General features: G+C 44.4%; 1 protein-coding gene across 1 annotated transcript in view; it reads left to right on the top strand.

Moving 5' to 3' along the window:
* Positions 1–17,608, top strand: part of Ccdc3 (coiled-coil domain containing 3) — a 90,612-nt gene extending 73,004 nt beyond the window's left edge. The window contains exon 3 of the mRNA XM_057787573.1: positions 15,452–17,608. Coding sequence (XP_057643556.1) covers positions 15,452–15,724 — 273 coding nt within the window. The 3' untranslated portion in view covers positions 15,725–17,608. The remainder of the gene's footprint in view (positions 1–15,451) is intronic.
* Positions 17,609–18,136: the final 528 nt, after the last annotated feature.

Consider the following 18,136-nt stretch of genomic DNA (forward strand, 5'->3'; position numbering starts at 1 on the left):
CTAAAGAAGGAGGCAATGAAGAAAATAAAAGCAAATAACTGGTTTGCTGTTTACTTACATACACATGTCATATCCTGGATCCGGATAAACAGTACACAAGTTAGATAAATAAATACATACCAATCAAACCTGTTATGAAAAGGACATTTGCTGTAAATACTTGGGTAACATAAGGCAAAACTTGAAAAATGTACTTCCTTTCTAGTAATTTCACTTTAAATACTAATTTTATTTTTTAATTGGTTCACCAACTTTTGGATTTTTGGAGACAGGATCTTATTACGCAGTCCAGACTGGCCTGGAACTCACAGAGATCTGCCTGCCTCTGCCTCCCAAGTGCTGGGATTAAAGGCGTGCACCACCATGTCTAACCTCAAATATCAATTTTAAAGAAATAATTGTCATAAAGAAAAATGTAGTAGGTTAAATTTCTTAATACTACTTAAAGCAATAAAGAACACAGAAACAACTTGCAAATCTAATGTAGATAATATGGTTAAGGAAATTAAGGAATCTTAATCTTAAATAAAATAATTGTAGTCATTTGGCTATGCAAACTATTGGATATGGCTTGGTGTGTAAAATGTGCTTGCCACCAATCTTGATTATCTGAGTTTGGATTCTTAGAACTCACATAAAAACTCATGGGCCAGGTAGCCTGGAATGCACAGTGCTGAAACAAATAGGAGAGACTCTGCCTCAAAAAATGTGTGAGGCAAGGACAAATGCCAGACATATGATAGGTACCCCCCCACACACACACACAGAAAGAGAGACATATGATAGGTACCCCCCCACACACAGAGAGAGAGACAGACATATGATAGGTACCCCACACACAGAGAGAGAAAGAGAGACAGAGAGGTGAATAGTTTAAAAATAAGATAGAACAATATGACTTTCTAGCATTTGTCTCCCTCATAGAAACACTCATTTGAACAACTCCTCATGTACAAAATATAATTTCACACCAGGCTTGGTGGTGCCTTAAATCCTAGCACTTGGAAGGCAGAGGCAGGTGGGTCTCTGAGTTCAAAGCCAGTCTGCTCTACAAAGAGTTCCAGGACAGCCAGAGTTACACTGGCTTATACAGAGAAACCCAGTCTCAAAACAAACAAACAAATTTGCTAGACCATCCCTTAAGGACTTAGGCTGTAGGTAGCAAGCCAACCATGGGTGTGGATACAGTATCCCACAATCTAAGCCTACTTCCTACATTCAAGTACCAGACACTTCAGCAGGCTCCACGGATTGATTCCTATGGATGCAAGCCCTAAGTCTATCCATGAAGATTCAGGATCTATGATAGTTGCCATGGTTATAGGACACAGGTCCACCTCCGTGTACTTGGGTTGCAGCTATGTCCAGCACACTAGACCTCTATCTCAGCATCACACTGGCCTCGGCAGACCTAGACTTACTGCTACCACAGGACCAGTTTAGCTCATATGTACTTAGGCTTCAGATCGTCTCTAAAGGCCCAACTTAATTAACGGAGTCACCCTAGTAGATCTAGACATGATCAGCTTTCCTAGAATTTCTGGACTGGCTAGTGATGAAAGGCTTTGCCAGACAAAAAGTAGTATTCAAAGACAGGAGTATGCTCCTACTCCCACAATTGTATAGATACCAAAAATGACTACAAGAATCAAGAAAGATCAGGAAACATGAAAATATGAAAGAACAATAGAAAACTCAAGTTAATGGATTCTAAAGAGATGGGGACATATGAACTACCTGACAAAGAATTGCACATTTTAAGGCATCTCAGCAAACTCTAGCAAACCATTATGTAAATTAGGAACCCCCCCCTACCACCACCATCACCACCACCAACAACAACCACAGAAAGTCAATAGGGAAACAGACTTAAACTTCATTTGAGATCAAAGGGACCAAACAGAAATATATATAACATTCTACCTAAGAGCAGCAAGGACTCATGGCACATTCTGTAGGACCAATAAGCTAGTCAAAACGTTTAACTATTCTGGAAGACTGAAATAATATCAAGTATTTGTTTCTGTGTAGTAGGAGCTGCGGGCCTCTTCCCACAGCCCGGCTCATGGTTGCCTGGCTAGCTTATGCCCCAAAATAACGACACACAAACTCTATTCTTTTAAACACTGCTTGGCCCATTTCTATTCATGTGTGTAGCACCCCAAAGAGTGCTTACCGGGAAGATTCTAACCTACGTCCATCCTGGGTCGGAGCTTCATCGCGTCTGCTGGGGAGAGGGGAGCATGGCATCTGCTCCAGAGAGCAGAGCTGTCGAGTCTGAGCTCACTTCCTCTTCCTCCCAGCATTCTATTCTGTTTACTCCACCTATCTAAATTCTGCCCTATCAGATGGGCCAAGGCAGTTTCTTTATTAGCCAATGACCTTCCTCCATCATTTCTGGCCACAATGGTATGGACCAGGAGTAATTTCTAACCTATTATAAATATGTAGAATCAAACTTTAATGCTCTCGAATATGCAAATGTTCAGGAAGAAACTGACTATGGTCAAGTATGATTTATCACAGAGATGCAAGCATGGTTTAGCATATACAAACCTATAAACGAGACGTAGCTCATTCACAGAGGGAAGGACAAAACTCATGTGGTCATCTCAGTTGTTATAGAAAAAAGTTGACAAGATCTAGTATCTTTTCATGATAAAAATTTTTGATAAATCAGGCAAAGAAAGAACATATCCCAATACACAAAAAAGGCCACATACTACAGCAAGGCAATGGAATCAGCCTAGGTGTCCGTCAACAGATGGATAACGAACATAAAGAAAAATAAAACTCTGCAATATGCAGAAAAATGGATGAAACAAGAAAATATATTCAGTTAACATAGGTTCAGAAAGACAAACACAGCATATTCTCTCTTCTCTCTCATATATAAGGATCGCGACTTCCAATTTTCATATATATGTACCATGTGGGAGAGAGAAGGATTAGCCCAAACAAGTATGTATGAAAATAATATAAGGAAACCTACTATTTTGTATGCTACAACACATTACATACAAATTATGTGTGTGTGCGTGCATGTGTGCGTCTCTCTCTCCTCTCTCTCTTTCTCTCCTCTTTCTGCTCTGTCTCTGTCTCTGTCTCTGTCTCTCTCTCTGTGTGTGTGTGTAACATACCCACAGCTAACATCAAATACTCATTGGTGAAGTGGTCAAAGCTTTTCCTTCAAGACCAATAAAGATGAACAAAAGTCATTCTCACCACTTTTATTCGGTATAGAACTGAAGTCAGAGGTAGAACCATCAGGCAAAGGAAGAAATAAAAGTCACTGGAAAGCAAGACATTAAATGATCTGTGTTTGTGACCATATTTTAGATATACAAAGCCTGGAGATACCAAAAAAAAGTTTATTTGAACTAATAGGTAAATTCAGTGAAGCTGGAGAGTAAACTCCAACAACTTTCCTGAAAATAAACAATAAATAATCCCATTTAGAAGAACTACAAGAAATAATAAAATTCTGAGGAATAAATTTACCAAAGAGGTAGAAGAGCTCTTCTATTTACAACACTGATAAAATAAATCAAAACGGCACAGGCAAATAAAATATCCCAGGTTCATGCAGTAGAATAGAGAACACTGTACAAATGTTCCCACTACCTGAGATGACCTGCAGATTCAAGGCAATCCTTAGCAACATTCCAGTAATTGTTTCCGCAGGAATGGAAATTCCATCCCAAGAGAATGAGGGAGAGGTTGGTAAGAGCTGAGGCACCTCTCTCATTCTCAAAATAAATTCTCCTCATCGCTAGTCATTAGAGAAATGCTTATTAAAGCCACCGTGATCGTATTACCTTGCACCTCTTAGAATGGCTATAATTTTAAAAAAGGAGAAGGATATGTTTATTAGTTACTTTCTCATTATTATGACCAAATACCCAACAGGAAGCAAGTTAGGGGAGAAAGAGTTTACTTTGGCTTATAGTTTGGGGTGCAGTCCACCGTGGTGGGGAGCCATGGTGGTTAGGGAGAGCAGGAGGGAAAGCCTACTTGATCGGGATGGATCAGGAATCAGAGAACTGGGAATGCGATCACTCATCTGGCTTGCCTCTGTGTTTTAGGCTGGTCCTCCATCCCATGGGACGGTGCTGTTCTTATTCAGGGTGTGTGTGTGTGTGTGTGTGTGTGTGTGTGTGTGTGTGATTGGTGTGGGGTCTTCCTTTCACAGTTAATATTCCCTAGATATACCTTCACAGACAAAGTCACTCTCCAAAAGAATTCTAAAGGCAAGTTGACAATGAAGATTAAGTACTGCAGTGTGGGGGGGGGGGGAAGGAGCCCTTGTACCCTTAGTGAGAATTAGCTATAAATTAATACTGAGGTTGTAGAAAAGTGTGTGGAAAGTCCAGAGAGAGGAGGGCAGGAATAAGACTATTATAGGTTCCAGTAATCTCACTACTGCTCACTTCTGCGTGTCTGAAATGAGACAGTGTGAGTGTGAAGGACATGGAATAAATGTACTAGTGAGAATCTGTGCTCCATGCTCACTGCTACATTAGTTACAATCACCAAGCTACGAAGTCGAGCTGAGTGTTGAAGGACTGTATGTAAAGTGAGATAAAACAGGCCTGTGACCTTACTTACATGCAAAAATCTAAAAAGAACAACAGCGCTGGGCATGGTGGCACATGCCTTTCATTCTAGCACACGGGAGGCAGAAGTGGGTCAATCTCTGTGAGTTCAAAGTGAGCCTGGTCTACATGATAAGTCTCAGGACAGCCAGGGCTATGTGGAGAGACCTTGAATAAAATAAAATAAAATAAAAAATAAAAGAGTAATCTCCTGGAAGCAGAGACTAAAATGGTGTGTGCCAAGGGCCAAGGGTGAGGAAGGTGGGATCTCTGCTTTGAGAATATAAAATTTCAGTTACATAGGAAGAATAAAAGTTCAGTGGCCTAATGGTCATTATATAGTATGTCTAATCAATATACCATACCTATTATGTAAGTTATAAATATATACTATATCAAATGTATATTATATGTTTGAAACTTGCTGTAAGAGGGACTGGAAGTTAAGTGAGAGCTGCTACTGCTCTTCCAGAGGACCCGAGTTTGGTTCTCAGCATCCACACTGGGTGGCTCACAACCACCCATGACTCTAGCTCCAGGCCCTGCTGACACCTATAGCCTTCATGGGCACCTGGGCTCATGGCCACATACCCACACAAGTATGCATAGGTAAAAACGACCAGAAGAAATCTTTAAGGAAAAAAATTGGTACCAATTTTTATGTTGTCATTACTAAAATTATGTGAGATCATGCATGTTAATAACTCAATTTGGCCATTATAAAATATATACATATTTCAAATATTCATAAATATTTATGATTTTATTTGGTAATAAAATTTCATATATTTTTATCATGTTGGGGATCAAACCCAAGGCTTTACTTATGTTGGGCAAGTCATTTATGATTGAGCTGTACCCCTGCATCATTTAAAAAAATAAACAACCAGTACTAATTGATTTATAAGCAGGTTTAAAATAAAAAACCACACTAAGAGAAATGAGACTTGTCTTTGAATAGTGTAATCACTTACATCCCGTGTTTTCCAGCAGTTTCCAATACTTTGATAACTGATCGTTTTACAGCAAGGAAGGTACAGCAGTGACTGTTAAAGATGGACAGGGAATAACTTGGAATTTTATATAAAGGAAGGTTAATGAAGGCATTTTATTTTTTTTATTTTTTTTATTTTTATTTATTTTATTTATTTATTTAATTATTAAAGATTTCTGCCTCCTCCCTGCCACCACCTTCCATTTCCCTCCCCCTCCCAATCAAGTCCCCCTCCGTCATCAGCCCCAAGAGCAGTCAGGGTTCCCTGCCCTGTGGGAAGTCCAAGGACCTCCCACCTCCTTCCAGGTCTAGTAAGGTGAGCATCCAAACTGCCTAGGCTCCCACAAAGCCAGTACGTGCAGTAGGATCAAAACCCAGTGCCATTGTTCTTGACTTCTCAGCAGTCCTCATTGTCCGCTATGTTCAGCGAGTCTGGTTTTATCCCATGCTTTTTCAGACCCAGTCCAGCTGGCCTTGGTGAGTTCCCGATAGATCATCCCCATTGTCTCAGTGTGTGGGTGCACCCCTCGCTGTCCTGAGTTCCTAGCTCGTGCTCTCTCTCCTTCTGCTCCTGATTTGGACCTTGGGATTTCAGTCCATTGCTCCAATGTGGGTCTCTGTCTCTGTCTCCTTTTATCGCCTGATGAAGGTTAATATCCAGGAGGATGACTATATGTTTTTCTTTGGGTTCACCTTGTTATTTAGCAATGAAGGCATTTAAAAACTTATTTACATTTTCACTTTTCTCTGACATACAGTATCCACTTTTTACACATCAAAGAATCTGGCCAAAGCTGCGCAGTGGGTAAAGTCCTTTAAGCCAGTGGTTTCCACATGGAAATTTTGCCCTGTTATTGAAGCTTTCCAGTTTTCAAAGATTGCCTCCAGCACATGCCAGGAAAGACAGCCCTGCATTGGCAGCGGTATTTATCGCTGTCTCTGAGTCATCTGTTATTTGTAACTTTTCCAATGACATTTTTACCAAATAAATTATCAACTGAGATTTCATTCTGGGACATAAAATTATTGACTGAATCTGGCTGGCAATGTGGTACCACAGCCACGTCAACATGTAAGTGACCTCCATGCCGCTCTGGTTGCCCCTCTACCCCCGACAGTCTCAGAGTTAAGAAAGGCAGGGGAAGGTTGGGTAATAACTCCATTGGTAAACTGATTGTTATGTAGGCACAAGGACTCAAGCTTGAACCTTAGCACTCTAAGAACCTGGCATGTTGGTGCACACTCTGAATTCAGGGGGTCTCAAGACAGGAGGATCTCTGAGACTTGCTGGAAGCTAGCCCAGCTGAATCACTGAACTTCAGTTTACTGGGAGAACCTGTCTCAAATGTAAGGTGGAGAGCAATATTGACCTCTGATGTCTATATGCCCACACATGGGGAAATAGTCACAAATGCATGCTTATGCTACAGAGAGGTAGGAGAAAGAGGAGGAAGGGAGGGAAGGAGAGGGACAAGGAGTGGGGAGGAGAAAGGGGAAAGGAAGAACACTCAGAAAGTCAGCAAGTATCCAAGCCACATTTGAAGCAAAGTCTTACAATTTTCACTGCCTGCTCTTTCCAACCTAAGGAGGCATACATAGGTCTTCACCCCTTTCAGGTCCAGGGCCACCTGTCTTAATTCAGGAGCATAAAAACTTGTGTCTAAATTTGATAAATTCTCCCAGATAAACAATCTCAGCTGAGTCTGGCCCTGGATGTAGCCATGTGGACAAAGTCACTGTTCTCTGAGAAATAAACACGACCAGGCTCTCAGCTCATACGTTCCCATCACATGCCCCAGTACAGTGGGTGGCAGAAGCTCTGGGGTTTCCAACCAGCCATGAGGATGCCAAGCAAATGCAGGAGCCATGGGAGGATAAGCAGAGTCTGCTGCCTCTCTCAGTGGAAGAGCTGGAGGCTGAATGTTAGCTACTGGCGTCAGGTCAAAGGTGGGGTGGGTGAATGGCATCAGTGGGAGGCAGCAGGAGCCGTGGTTTTGCTCCTCGGGGGAGCTGGTGCCGTAGACACTTGGTCTGCAGTCTAGCCTGACTCCCTCCATAGCCTTGCTGTTACACCCTGGCATCAGGAGTGTCTGTCTTGAGGTCATCAGAGCATGAGCATCATTTTAGGCACCAGCAGTGGTCCAAGATGTAAAGCTTAAAGAGTCCACTGGTGGCTCAGTGCAGCCTACTCATCCAGGGCCAGTACACCAAGGACCAGGGCAGGAATGAAGAAAGCCCATCTTACTCCAATAACAGCAAGGTTATCTGGTGGTTTTGAAAAAGCTACGTCAGACCCTTCCACCCATGCAATATGAGGTATTGTAAAGGCTTTACATGCATACACATATGCACACTCACACACGCACACATGCACACACACACCAGATCAACCATCATGTCTTTACAAACCTGAGACTCCAGGTCCACGGATGACACTTTCCCTCTCAGGAGTCCACCGCATGAGCCAGTCTGTAGCTCAGAGCACCCTCTGTATGGGAAGAGGATTAGCTGGCATGACTGGCTAAGGGAGGATTATGATATTTCAGGAGGCAGTAAGAGCTGGAAGATGTCTTTCTGAAACTTCACTGAGAAGACTACCAATACCCAAGGCCATAATCTAGATGGTTTCCAGCAGCTAGATTCATGTCCCATCTACCGTGATGCTGAATTTTTGGGGTGAGTTCCTGGCTTTCTCAGTTTAGGTGGGAGCCTCCTCTCCACTCACAGTGGAAAGAGCTGAGTGGCCTTCTTTCCCAAGAATCTGTGATTTCAGCACTTCCTTCTCCTGCTGGGTCTAGAAAAGCAGCTGGGGTCAGAAGCAGCATTCCACGACCCAGCACTTACCAGTCCTCTTCACATCACAGCCGAGAAAAAATATGTGCATCTCCCTGGAAATACATAGAAGGTTGCTAACTCTCATCATAGAACAAAGCTAGAGATGGTGAATAACTATCGTATCAAAGAGGAAAGCATGGGGACAATATGATCTGGCTAGTTCTGCAGTGGAAGGCTCCTTCAGAAGACCCTGTATTATATCAAGTTGCGGGCTGAAGCTAACTGGAACATTGAGTCTTAGGCAGTTTGGCATCTTCCCCTCTTAAACACTTTCTCATTTGCAACATGCTCCGCTTCTGTAGGATTTGACATGAGGATGGACAAAATAATCCAGCCAAGTAAGACAGGGAGGGACCAGAAAAAGAAAATTCACTAATTTCAGGACTCCTAAAAGCCCATTCTGATATAGTCAGAATAAGTAGTTAAAACTGAACTTATTCTTGGAAATCAGAGACTCACAGGGATGTTGGTAGGTCCGTTTTGACACTCAAAAGATCATTTTCTTGGTTGCTCATGTTCAAACCTTTGAACTTATTTCTGTTTCTACTTGCAGCTTTTCCTTCCGTTGGTCATTAAGTACTCTGTGTTCTAGGTACTGAATACAAAGATCTTATACTCAAGGGGTTCAAAGCCCAGTAGAGTCAGATGCACCAGAAGAGAATGGTACGATGCACACACGTGGGCTCTGCTGGAGGAACCAGCAAGGCCTCATGAAGGGGGTGACTCTGAAAGAAGACTTGGGGAACACAAAGAATATTACCGATTTTGCAAAGATGGGAGAGAGGATCAAGAGAGATTTTTCTAAGCGTAAGAAATACTGTCCAAAGATCTGCTTGTTTGAGAGACCCTACTGTGGCTGAGCAGAGCTTTCAATCAGTGAGGGTCAACTATGCACGAATAAAAAAGGCTTAGTGTACTGTTTACTCTCTGCCATAGCTCAAATACTTGATATATTAGCTACCTTAATCATCCAGTTTTGCCTCACTGTGAAATTCCCTTTTATCAGGGATGCTCGATGGCCCCTTCCTTAGCTAAGCGTAATGGGGAAGGGGCCTGGGATGAGCTCAGACAGGTCAGGTGGGGAGCCTGGGGCTCTCTACACAGTTCTGTCCAATGGGAGAGAACTCACACTGCAACTTTTTCCTATGGCCTTCGACTTAACCCCGTAGCCACCTTCCTCTTCCCTACGCACCTCACCTTCCAGCCACCACTTGTCTGGGGCATCTGCTTTTGCTTCTGTTGGGCTCCTAACACAGAGAAGGCGACTTCTTTGACTTTGGGGGGAGCAAAGGACCCACTGCCAAGTCAAGTGCTGTCATTGGCATCTCAAGCTGTCCCTCCAGAGAGTCCTCATAGGAACTGCTCTGCTTGTCACTTCCGAGGTTTGGGTGTTTCCCCAGTAGCTGTTGGTTTCACCCAGCTTGGGGATCACTTTGGGTTAATGTGACTTCCCTGCCTGCCACCACACACATCTGACAGCAAGGCTAAATTTCCAGTTGAATTACAGAAGGGCCAAAGAGAACCTGTGGATTTGGGCACAGGCAGCTGAGCCCCTGAACCACACATGGTGAAGCAATCCTGGCCTCTACTGTCTACTGTTTCTAGACCTTCTACAGTTACAAGTTGAATAAAATTTACTTTTCCATCTGGACTTTTAAAATTGACCACAATCCGCTGGGATGGAATGAAGTGATCTTTTTGACAAAGGCTGTGGATACCTCGCATCAGTGTTCAGGGCAGTATAAAAATGAGTGAGAGGTGAGGTGTGGGCATACAAGGTCCTTGGCAGGCTCTGATTCAGATGGTCATCTGTTCTTTGCCTTTCCCCCATGCCTTGGAAGTAGACCACCTTCCCTCCTATCCCATCCAGTGGTTAACTATCATATTTTCACCTACATCTGTCTCGAGTCCCTCCTGAGGTCAGGTTTCAGATGTCCCCTGTTGCCCGGCCTTATGAGGAACCAGATAGTAAACATCTTAAGCCTGTGGACCATAAGGTCTTTGTGACAACTACTCAACTCTGTCATTGTAGCACAGTAAATGCCACTGAAAACATGCAAACATACAATTGTAGCTGTGTTCCAATAAAACTTTATTGATGTGGGGCCAGATTTTGTGATAAGTCATAGCTAGATTACCACTACTGTCCACTTTTTTTTTTTTTTAAAAAAAAATCCTCCTCCACTTCCTTCTCATTTTAAATCCCAAGAACATGAATGAGGTGTTAAAAAGGCAAGCTATTTGTCTTGTTACTTTTGGATAGTCCTTTTGGTTTTTTATACTTCAGAAAGTACATGTTGTCTTGTCCTTGTAGGTGGTTGTTTAAATTGAAAGCAGCTGTGAAGAAAAGACCTCGCAGGACACATTCGTTATGCCCACAAGTATGAAATAGTGATGCTCAAATGCACTGTTTTTAGTTGGCCAGACACAAAGCTTACCACTGTGCTGCTAAGTAACCCAGACACAAAGCTTACTGGCATGCTGCCAAGAAATCCAGGAAAACTTCTACCCCTCACACTGCCCCGATACAGAATGGCAATTTTTTTTCCTGGGGAGAAAACATGAAGAGGTGAGGGGGAAGGAGGGAGGGAAAGAGAGAAGAAAGGAGGTAGGGAGGATGGGGAAGAGAGGAAAGGGGAGGGAAGAAGAAAGCGTGTAAATGAGTTGAACAAGTTTGGAAACGATGGGTGATCCTTAACTGTACACGGATACCCTTCCTTAACCTCTCGACTGTGGAACCTTCTCACAGAACCCGGGCTTCCTGGGGGGACAGGCAACCAGACAGGAAGATACCCAACCAAGGTACAGACAAGGGATACTCCTGTGTTTGTCCTGTCAATGGAGGTGGGTGACCCAAATGGCCACGTTAAGATCACTTGGCCTCAAGGATGTATCAGCAGCAATCCCGTTATCCTCTCCTCAGTCTGTGGTTATAAGAAGAAAGGGTCCCTGACTAGTTACTGGGGACCTCGCAGTGCCCCCTAAACTGGTTTCTATTGAGGTACTCAGTGAAAAAAGTATCTAGACCAACATCTGAATGATGCTCATGATAAAGTTCCAGGGTAAAAATTAGAATAGCCAGTCTAGTGGCAACATGATTCAAATTTTCTTTAAAATCTTTATGCACGTACCTATACCCATGAACCCAACCCTAGAAATGCGTAAAGTAAAATGTCCGCAGTGGATACAATCACAATCGATAATTTAAATTTTCCACTTTTTTATTTCTTTGTGTGACTATATATGTATACATGCTTGTGTGAGGGAGGGATGTGTACAAGTGTGTGGAGGTCAGAGGTCAACATTAGGTACCTTCCTCAGTTATTCTTCATCTTACTATATGTTATGTATTTCTTACATTTGTATAACGAATGCATAAGTACAGTATTCACCCCATAGTGCACATGGAGAGGTCAGAGGGCAACTTGCAAGAGTCGCTTCTCTGCTTCCACCATGTGGGTCCTGGAGATTAAACTCAGGTTGCCAGGCTTTTGGTGGCAGATGCCTTTACCTGCTGAGTCATCTCACTGGCCCCCACACACTTTTGAGTCTTATGGAACCTGGGGCTTGCCAAGTAGACTAGGCTAGATGGCTAACAAGACTCAGGGATGATCCTGTGTCTAGCTCTCCCGTGACAAGTGTGCACATCTGCCCTGAGGTTTTTACTTGGGGTCTGGGGAATTGAAGCAGGTCTTCAAGTTTGAGTGGTGTCAGCTGAACCATCTGCACAGACTTGGTTCCTTATTTCTCTTTTCAAAAGTTGATCTACAATCATTTTGTTATTTCTTTAGCTTTAGAAAATGACATCTTAAAAGATAAGCCTAGTTGATAAACATAAGAAAGCAGTCTCCACCTCCTGGCAGTTTGCCTATTTGCCCCAAGCAGGCATCCTCTCCACCAATTTGGAAACTTCCAGATAAAACTTGGCTGCAGGCAAAGTGGAGGTGCTTGGCACCTAGTGAGAGTCATTTCCCCAGGTTAGCCTGGGGGAAGTGCAGGGGTTCTACAAGGAAGAGCTAGGGAATCTTTGGCTTCGGGCCTCTTCCCCAAGATCCTTCTTTTCATTTCTTCAAAGAGAATGTGCAGGACCTGCTGCAGCCCAGCCCGGCATTTCCCCTCTGCAGCTCAGGTTTCTGAAAAATACCTCAAAGCTAAATGAGCAAATGGAGTGACTTGGCTTTTTTTTTTTTCCGCCCCCAGCAAATTTTAAGAGATTGATTTCTTTTGGAAAGCATCGCCCAAACAGGATTTTCTTAAAGAAACATGTATCTGAGAAGCATAGCTCTCCTCTAGGGGTTCTCTCTCTCTCTCTCTCTCTCTCTCTCTCTCTCTCTCTCTCTCTCTCGTGTGTGTGTGTGTGTGTGTGTGTGTAGGGGGCTGATGGCCAGAATCCAGAAGGCCTACTTTAGGTTTTATATGTATGAAATAATACCATTATTTCATGGTATTGTCTCCATGCACATGGCATATTAACCGAGAAGGAGAGAAGACCTGTGCGATAGTAGTCTTGGATTATGGCTTTGCTGCTGGCGACACTGGTCAAGTTCTTTGAGTCCCTTGCTGTCTTTCTTATATCCTATCAGAGGAGGCAGAAGCCATGAGGACCACAGTGATGCGCTCACTAACGAACACATTAACCTTGCTATCTCTATTGTCATGATACGCCACTAACCCCTGACACATCTTGGTGCCTCTTGGTCTCATCTTGGCTTCTTCAGGTCATTGTCAAGGCGGTTGTAGCTGACTGTGTTATTTTGTTACAGTTGTAACTCTTCTTGCTGTGGATTCTCCAGATAGGGAGTTTATTGCCCTCTGGGCAGGGATGCCGACTAGGAATGCTGGTGATCTAGGAAAGCTTTGTCCATGGCGATTGCTCATGCTCCTGATCCCTTCAACTCCTTTTTGATGTGATAGTCAAGTACATAGTAGTGGATTCCATTTAAACGGAAAGACTTCTCTCTCTCTCTCTCTCTCTCTCTCTCTCTCTCTCTGGTATATATTTTTTTATCTTCTTTTATTCTGTTCTAGAAGAATCTTCCATAACACATACCTAGACCATGCTATAAAAAGAAGTGGATTGAAAGTGCTTATTCTAGCTACCATATGGAATTTTAAAATACATAGATCTTACTTATTCACACATGCAGGGTAGAAATAATGAGTTCCTCAAGGAGGGTCCTCTACCCACTTTGTCCTTTGAGTGTGTCTGCATGTATGTGTGTATGTGTGTGACATTCCAGGAGCCCAAAACTATTAAATGACAAGCAATTTTGAAACACTGGTTCAATTACTTTTTTTTAAATATATGTCCAAAATGGCCAGGCAACAAGAATCCCAAAGGCCAGTGTTGAGTCAGGTCTTGAAGTATTGGGATCTGCTAAGAGCACTGAACTCATTATCCCATATATGAATAACTGCAAGAGAGTATGGTATAGGTAGCGACATGAAAGTGAACCCACAGAAGGCTTGTGAGGCTGTCAGACAGCTGGGCATGGTGGCAAGGGCTTAGCATCCCAGCACTCAGGCACTGAGGCAGCAGATCAGGAATTCAAGGCTAGCCTGGGCTACAGTGTAAGTCTGAAGCCAGCTTGCATTACACGAGACTTGTCTTAAAAAAAAAAAAAGTGCAGAGCGAGCTGAGGGAGAATGGCCTCTAGCAGAAGAGAAACCATGGCACAGACTTTGAGATGAAAAGGAGAAAAATGTGTTGGAGGAAGAACCAACTGGGAGCCAGCATGTTTGTGATTGGGCCTACGGTGCACAAGTGGAGATATGTAGGTGGGTCTGACCTTGAACTACTGACTGGCAGTGAACTTTTACTGTGTACTAGGCACGAGTCTAAGAACTGTCTGGATAAAACTCATTAAATCTCCCCACCCTGTGGTTAATCTTATGCTACACATGAGGAAACTCTATGTGGCCAGTCAGGCTTCCTGAAAGGGGAGGGGGAGGGTTGAGAGGAGAGGAGACGCGATTTTTAGAGGGTGCTCTTGGCATTAGAGGCATACCCGGGGAGAAGGAGGGAAACAGGGAACAGAGGACCAGGCGAAAGGCGAAACTAACTGTAATTCCAACTTCCCTGGGGCCCTAGTCTAGCTCACGGGACACTGTGAAGCTAAGATGTTCCTTCAGAGGTGTTCCAAGAGAAAATGAGGGGCCCTGGATTTCTTAATCCTGTGTCACGCCTCATTATTAACTACAAATGCCCCAGCAAAGGGGACCTAAACCAGGGCAGGTTCCAGCGAAGACCACGGAGGACTGTCTTCTTGTAACACTCTAAGAAGCTGGGGACAGACCTTCCAGTCCCAAAACCAGTGTGGAGCAATACAGAGTCCACTGCACTGAGTTCAAGAAGCTTGCCCGATGCGAGGGCATTTAGAAGCTGAAAAGGCAGGGTGAGAAAGCAGGGCAGCTGGCCTTAAAACTGCATTTAACTGTACTGATGTACTCCAGTGCAGGTGGCTGGGAGTAGATGAACACATCTACTCCCCTCAGCATGTGAAGGACACTGGTCCTGGGATCCTTCCTCAGATACCCAAATCTGCAGATGCCAAAGTTCCTTCTGTATAATGTAAGGTGGTACAGTAGTTGCGTAGAGCCGCAGTGTTTATGTATGACCACTCCTGGATTGTGCAGAGTACCTAACACAGCAGGTATAGCCCGTTGCTGCACTCCATCGGTTTCTGAATGACAGCAGGTAAAACTGTCTGCACCTGTTCCAGCAAGGTTAAGCACCTGTTCATTTGCTCAAGAAACAATCATGGCTCCTCTCCTGTGAACTACCTCATATCCTTGCATAGGCCTACTGAGTTACAGGAAGTTCATTCCTTCCTGCTGCCAGTGACAAATACTTAGGCTATATTTTAAATACAAAATCTTATAAGGAAGAGGAAAGTGGGGGTTCTGTTTGTATTTGAGGTCAGGTGGGACTCCTGGGTGGAGGGAGACGGTCATGATGAAGGCCATTGCCCGCGCTGTCGCTTCAGAGACTCATCTGCCTCTCCCTCTGCGCTGTTTCTGCCCCCAGCTCATGTGCTCCTCGGTGCAGAAGGCCCTGTTTGAGGAAGAGGACCACGTCAAGAAGTTGCAGCAGAAGGTGGCCACCCTGGAGAAGCGCAACAGGCAGCTCCGTGAGCGGGTGAAGAAGGTCAAGAGGTCTCTGAGACAGGCGCGGAAGAACAGCCGCCACCTGGAGCTGGTCAATCAAAAACTCAATGAGAAACTGGCGGGCGCAGGTGCCCAGCAGCACCTCAATGCCCTGGGCCGGGAGCCCCCGCGCGCCCCCTACCTGCACGGGTAGCGTGTGCAGGAGGATGCAGGCCTGCCTTGCCTCTCCCCTGAGGGAATAAATGCGGGTTCCGTACACGCACTTATTTCAAACATTATAGGAGATACCCATTAGGCATTTGGTAGAGTCTAACTGGGTAAAATGACAAGTCTTACTTTCTTTGCCATTGGGTGCTGGGCCTTACTGGCCACTCGGCTTCAGACCTTATTGTAGGGCATGCCCCTTTCTGTCCTGGTGCCGCACAATACCTTAAAGCAGTAGAATCCCCGAGTTCTGGAACATCTTGAGTCTGGCCTTCAGCCTCAAAAGAGTCTCTTCATTGTGGAGAGAACATTCTAGAAGAGAACATACGCGAAGATATCCCGGGACTCTTTACTCTTTTTATTTCAGAAGAGAGTCAGTGTGAGTCTCAGCAATCAGCTGGAACAAGCTTGCATTCTGAAGAGACACCATTTTACAGAGCCTTCCGGAATGGCCTGATGCTTTTGTTCACAGTTTTAGAAGCAGGGTGCCCACATGCAAATGTGCGGGGACCCCTACTCTAGTCAGAATTTCCCTCACAACCGAGGCATGTTAAGGCTTAATGAGTTCATCACAAGCAAGGGAACTGAGTGGCTGGTAATTGGTAAAGGTAACTTATATCAGTTTTCCAACCCCAGCCCTCCAGGGCTGGCATGATACCCACAGGCTGCTTTAGTCTAAAGAGTAATTGCTTTTGTGGACACGCTATGTTTCATGACGCTGGGAGTCAAGCTAGGATCTTGTGCTGTTAGACAAGTCTCTAGCGTTGAGCTGAACATTCGGCCCTACTGTATGTCTGAACCAGGCCTCTTTTGATGGACATGTAAGGATGTTTTCAACCCTTGTTCCCAAATTGGAATTTAGCTCTGACACTGTAGAGTCTTAACTTGGTTTGCTCAGCCATTCATGCCTTTGATTTCAAGGTCAATGACCCCAATACACCAAGATTGTCTGCTCTGCAAATGCATCTTCCCTGCCTGGTGGGATTCAGTGAGGGCCGTCTTCCCACCCAGGATCCCAAAGGGTGTTGTCTAGGTAAACCAACCCAAGCTTCTACACAACCTCCAAACCCCTATCCCAGAAACACACACATAGTCTCCTCCAGGTTCCCCTCAAAACGTCTGTGCACACCCTGATAGAAGTATTTGTGTAGCAGTGCACTTTCTTGTAATCAACTCTTTAACAAAACGTTCTCTTTGGAAAGAGCTTCAATAAGAGTGTGCTCACCGCCCTTCCCACTTAAGAGGGTCGCGTCTCAGCTGTGCTATTCTGAAGTCGGCTGAGTGGCTGCTGCTGCTTCTTTCCTGCTGATGGCCCTCCAGACCAATGTCCTCCCGTGTTGCCCTACCAATAGAGAGAATCCTTTGTCTCTCTAGTGTCTACCACCCAAAGCCCACTCCAGATGCACGAGGCTGATAAAATGGCCATTGCTGTCACACTGTTACCTTTGTGCTTTTCAGAAATCCAGGCACCTCGTGAGAAGTACCTTGTATTGTATGAGTACTGTGTCCTTGGCTAGACTGGGCATGATGGGAACTTCTATTCTGGGATCGATCTTCCTCCACCCTCAGCCCCTTTAACAGTGCTGTTCCTAATTTGCTACATAGATGTGCCTTCTTGTTAATTCTCCCTGGGAACATTTAAATAAAGAGGTTCTGTTGCTTCCCAAGAGAATGGCAAGCTTAGAGATGACAGAGCCAGGACTCAGTGAACTGTGGAAGCCAAGATGCGCTATGTTCTGCTTTCCCAATAAACATGCGCAGTGGTTGCAACAGCAGTGAGACAATGAGTGTGTCTTTGGATCAGGGAGGTTTTGGGGATTTCCAGCTTCGGCCTGGAAAAGTGATTTAGAGCCTTTGGGGAGACATCTGGGAGTAACCCTGGGACAATGAGGACTGTTCAAGCCTGCACTCCTGCCATCCCCTGATGGATGTGACCTGAGTATCCCTCCCCTTGGGTTCCCGTCTCTCAGCACACCTGTGCTCCGCTCTGCAGCTCACCTGGGACAGGAGGTATCATTAATCAATGTCTTAAGACATGTACCGAAGTCTTGCTAAAAGAAACTTCCCCAGGTCTTCTACCTTGTCATCTTGCCAGAGCCCTCACCACCTGTTACTCATATGAGTGTAATGTTTAATGTTGCATAAAAGGATGGCTCCAAGCATCACTCAGAACATGACACCCTTTCTCCTGTCTGTTCTGGAACCTTCTGTGAAATGCAGGCTACTGTCTCCTTTCCCTTCAAGGTACCAGAAGATGAATTGTCTTTTCCAAAATCACACAGTAAGTAAGAAGCAGGTAGACTCTCGAATCTTAAAACGACATTCCCCAGGAATGTCCCACTGGCAAGGTGTGGATGGTAGCAAGTGTAGGAATGAGACTTCCATAGTTCCACAGTGTGCC

Source organism: Chionomys nivalis, chromosome 13 (assembly GCF_950005125.1).
Source record: "Chionomys nivalis chromosome 13, mChiNiv1.1, whole genome shotgun sequence".
Taxonomy (NCBI): domain Eukaryota; kingdom Metazoa; phylum Chordata; class Mammalia; order Rodentia; family Cricetidae; genus Chionomys; species Chionomys nivalis.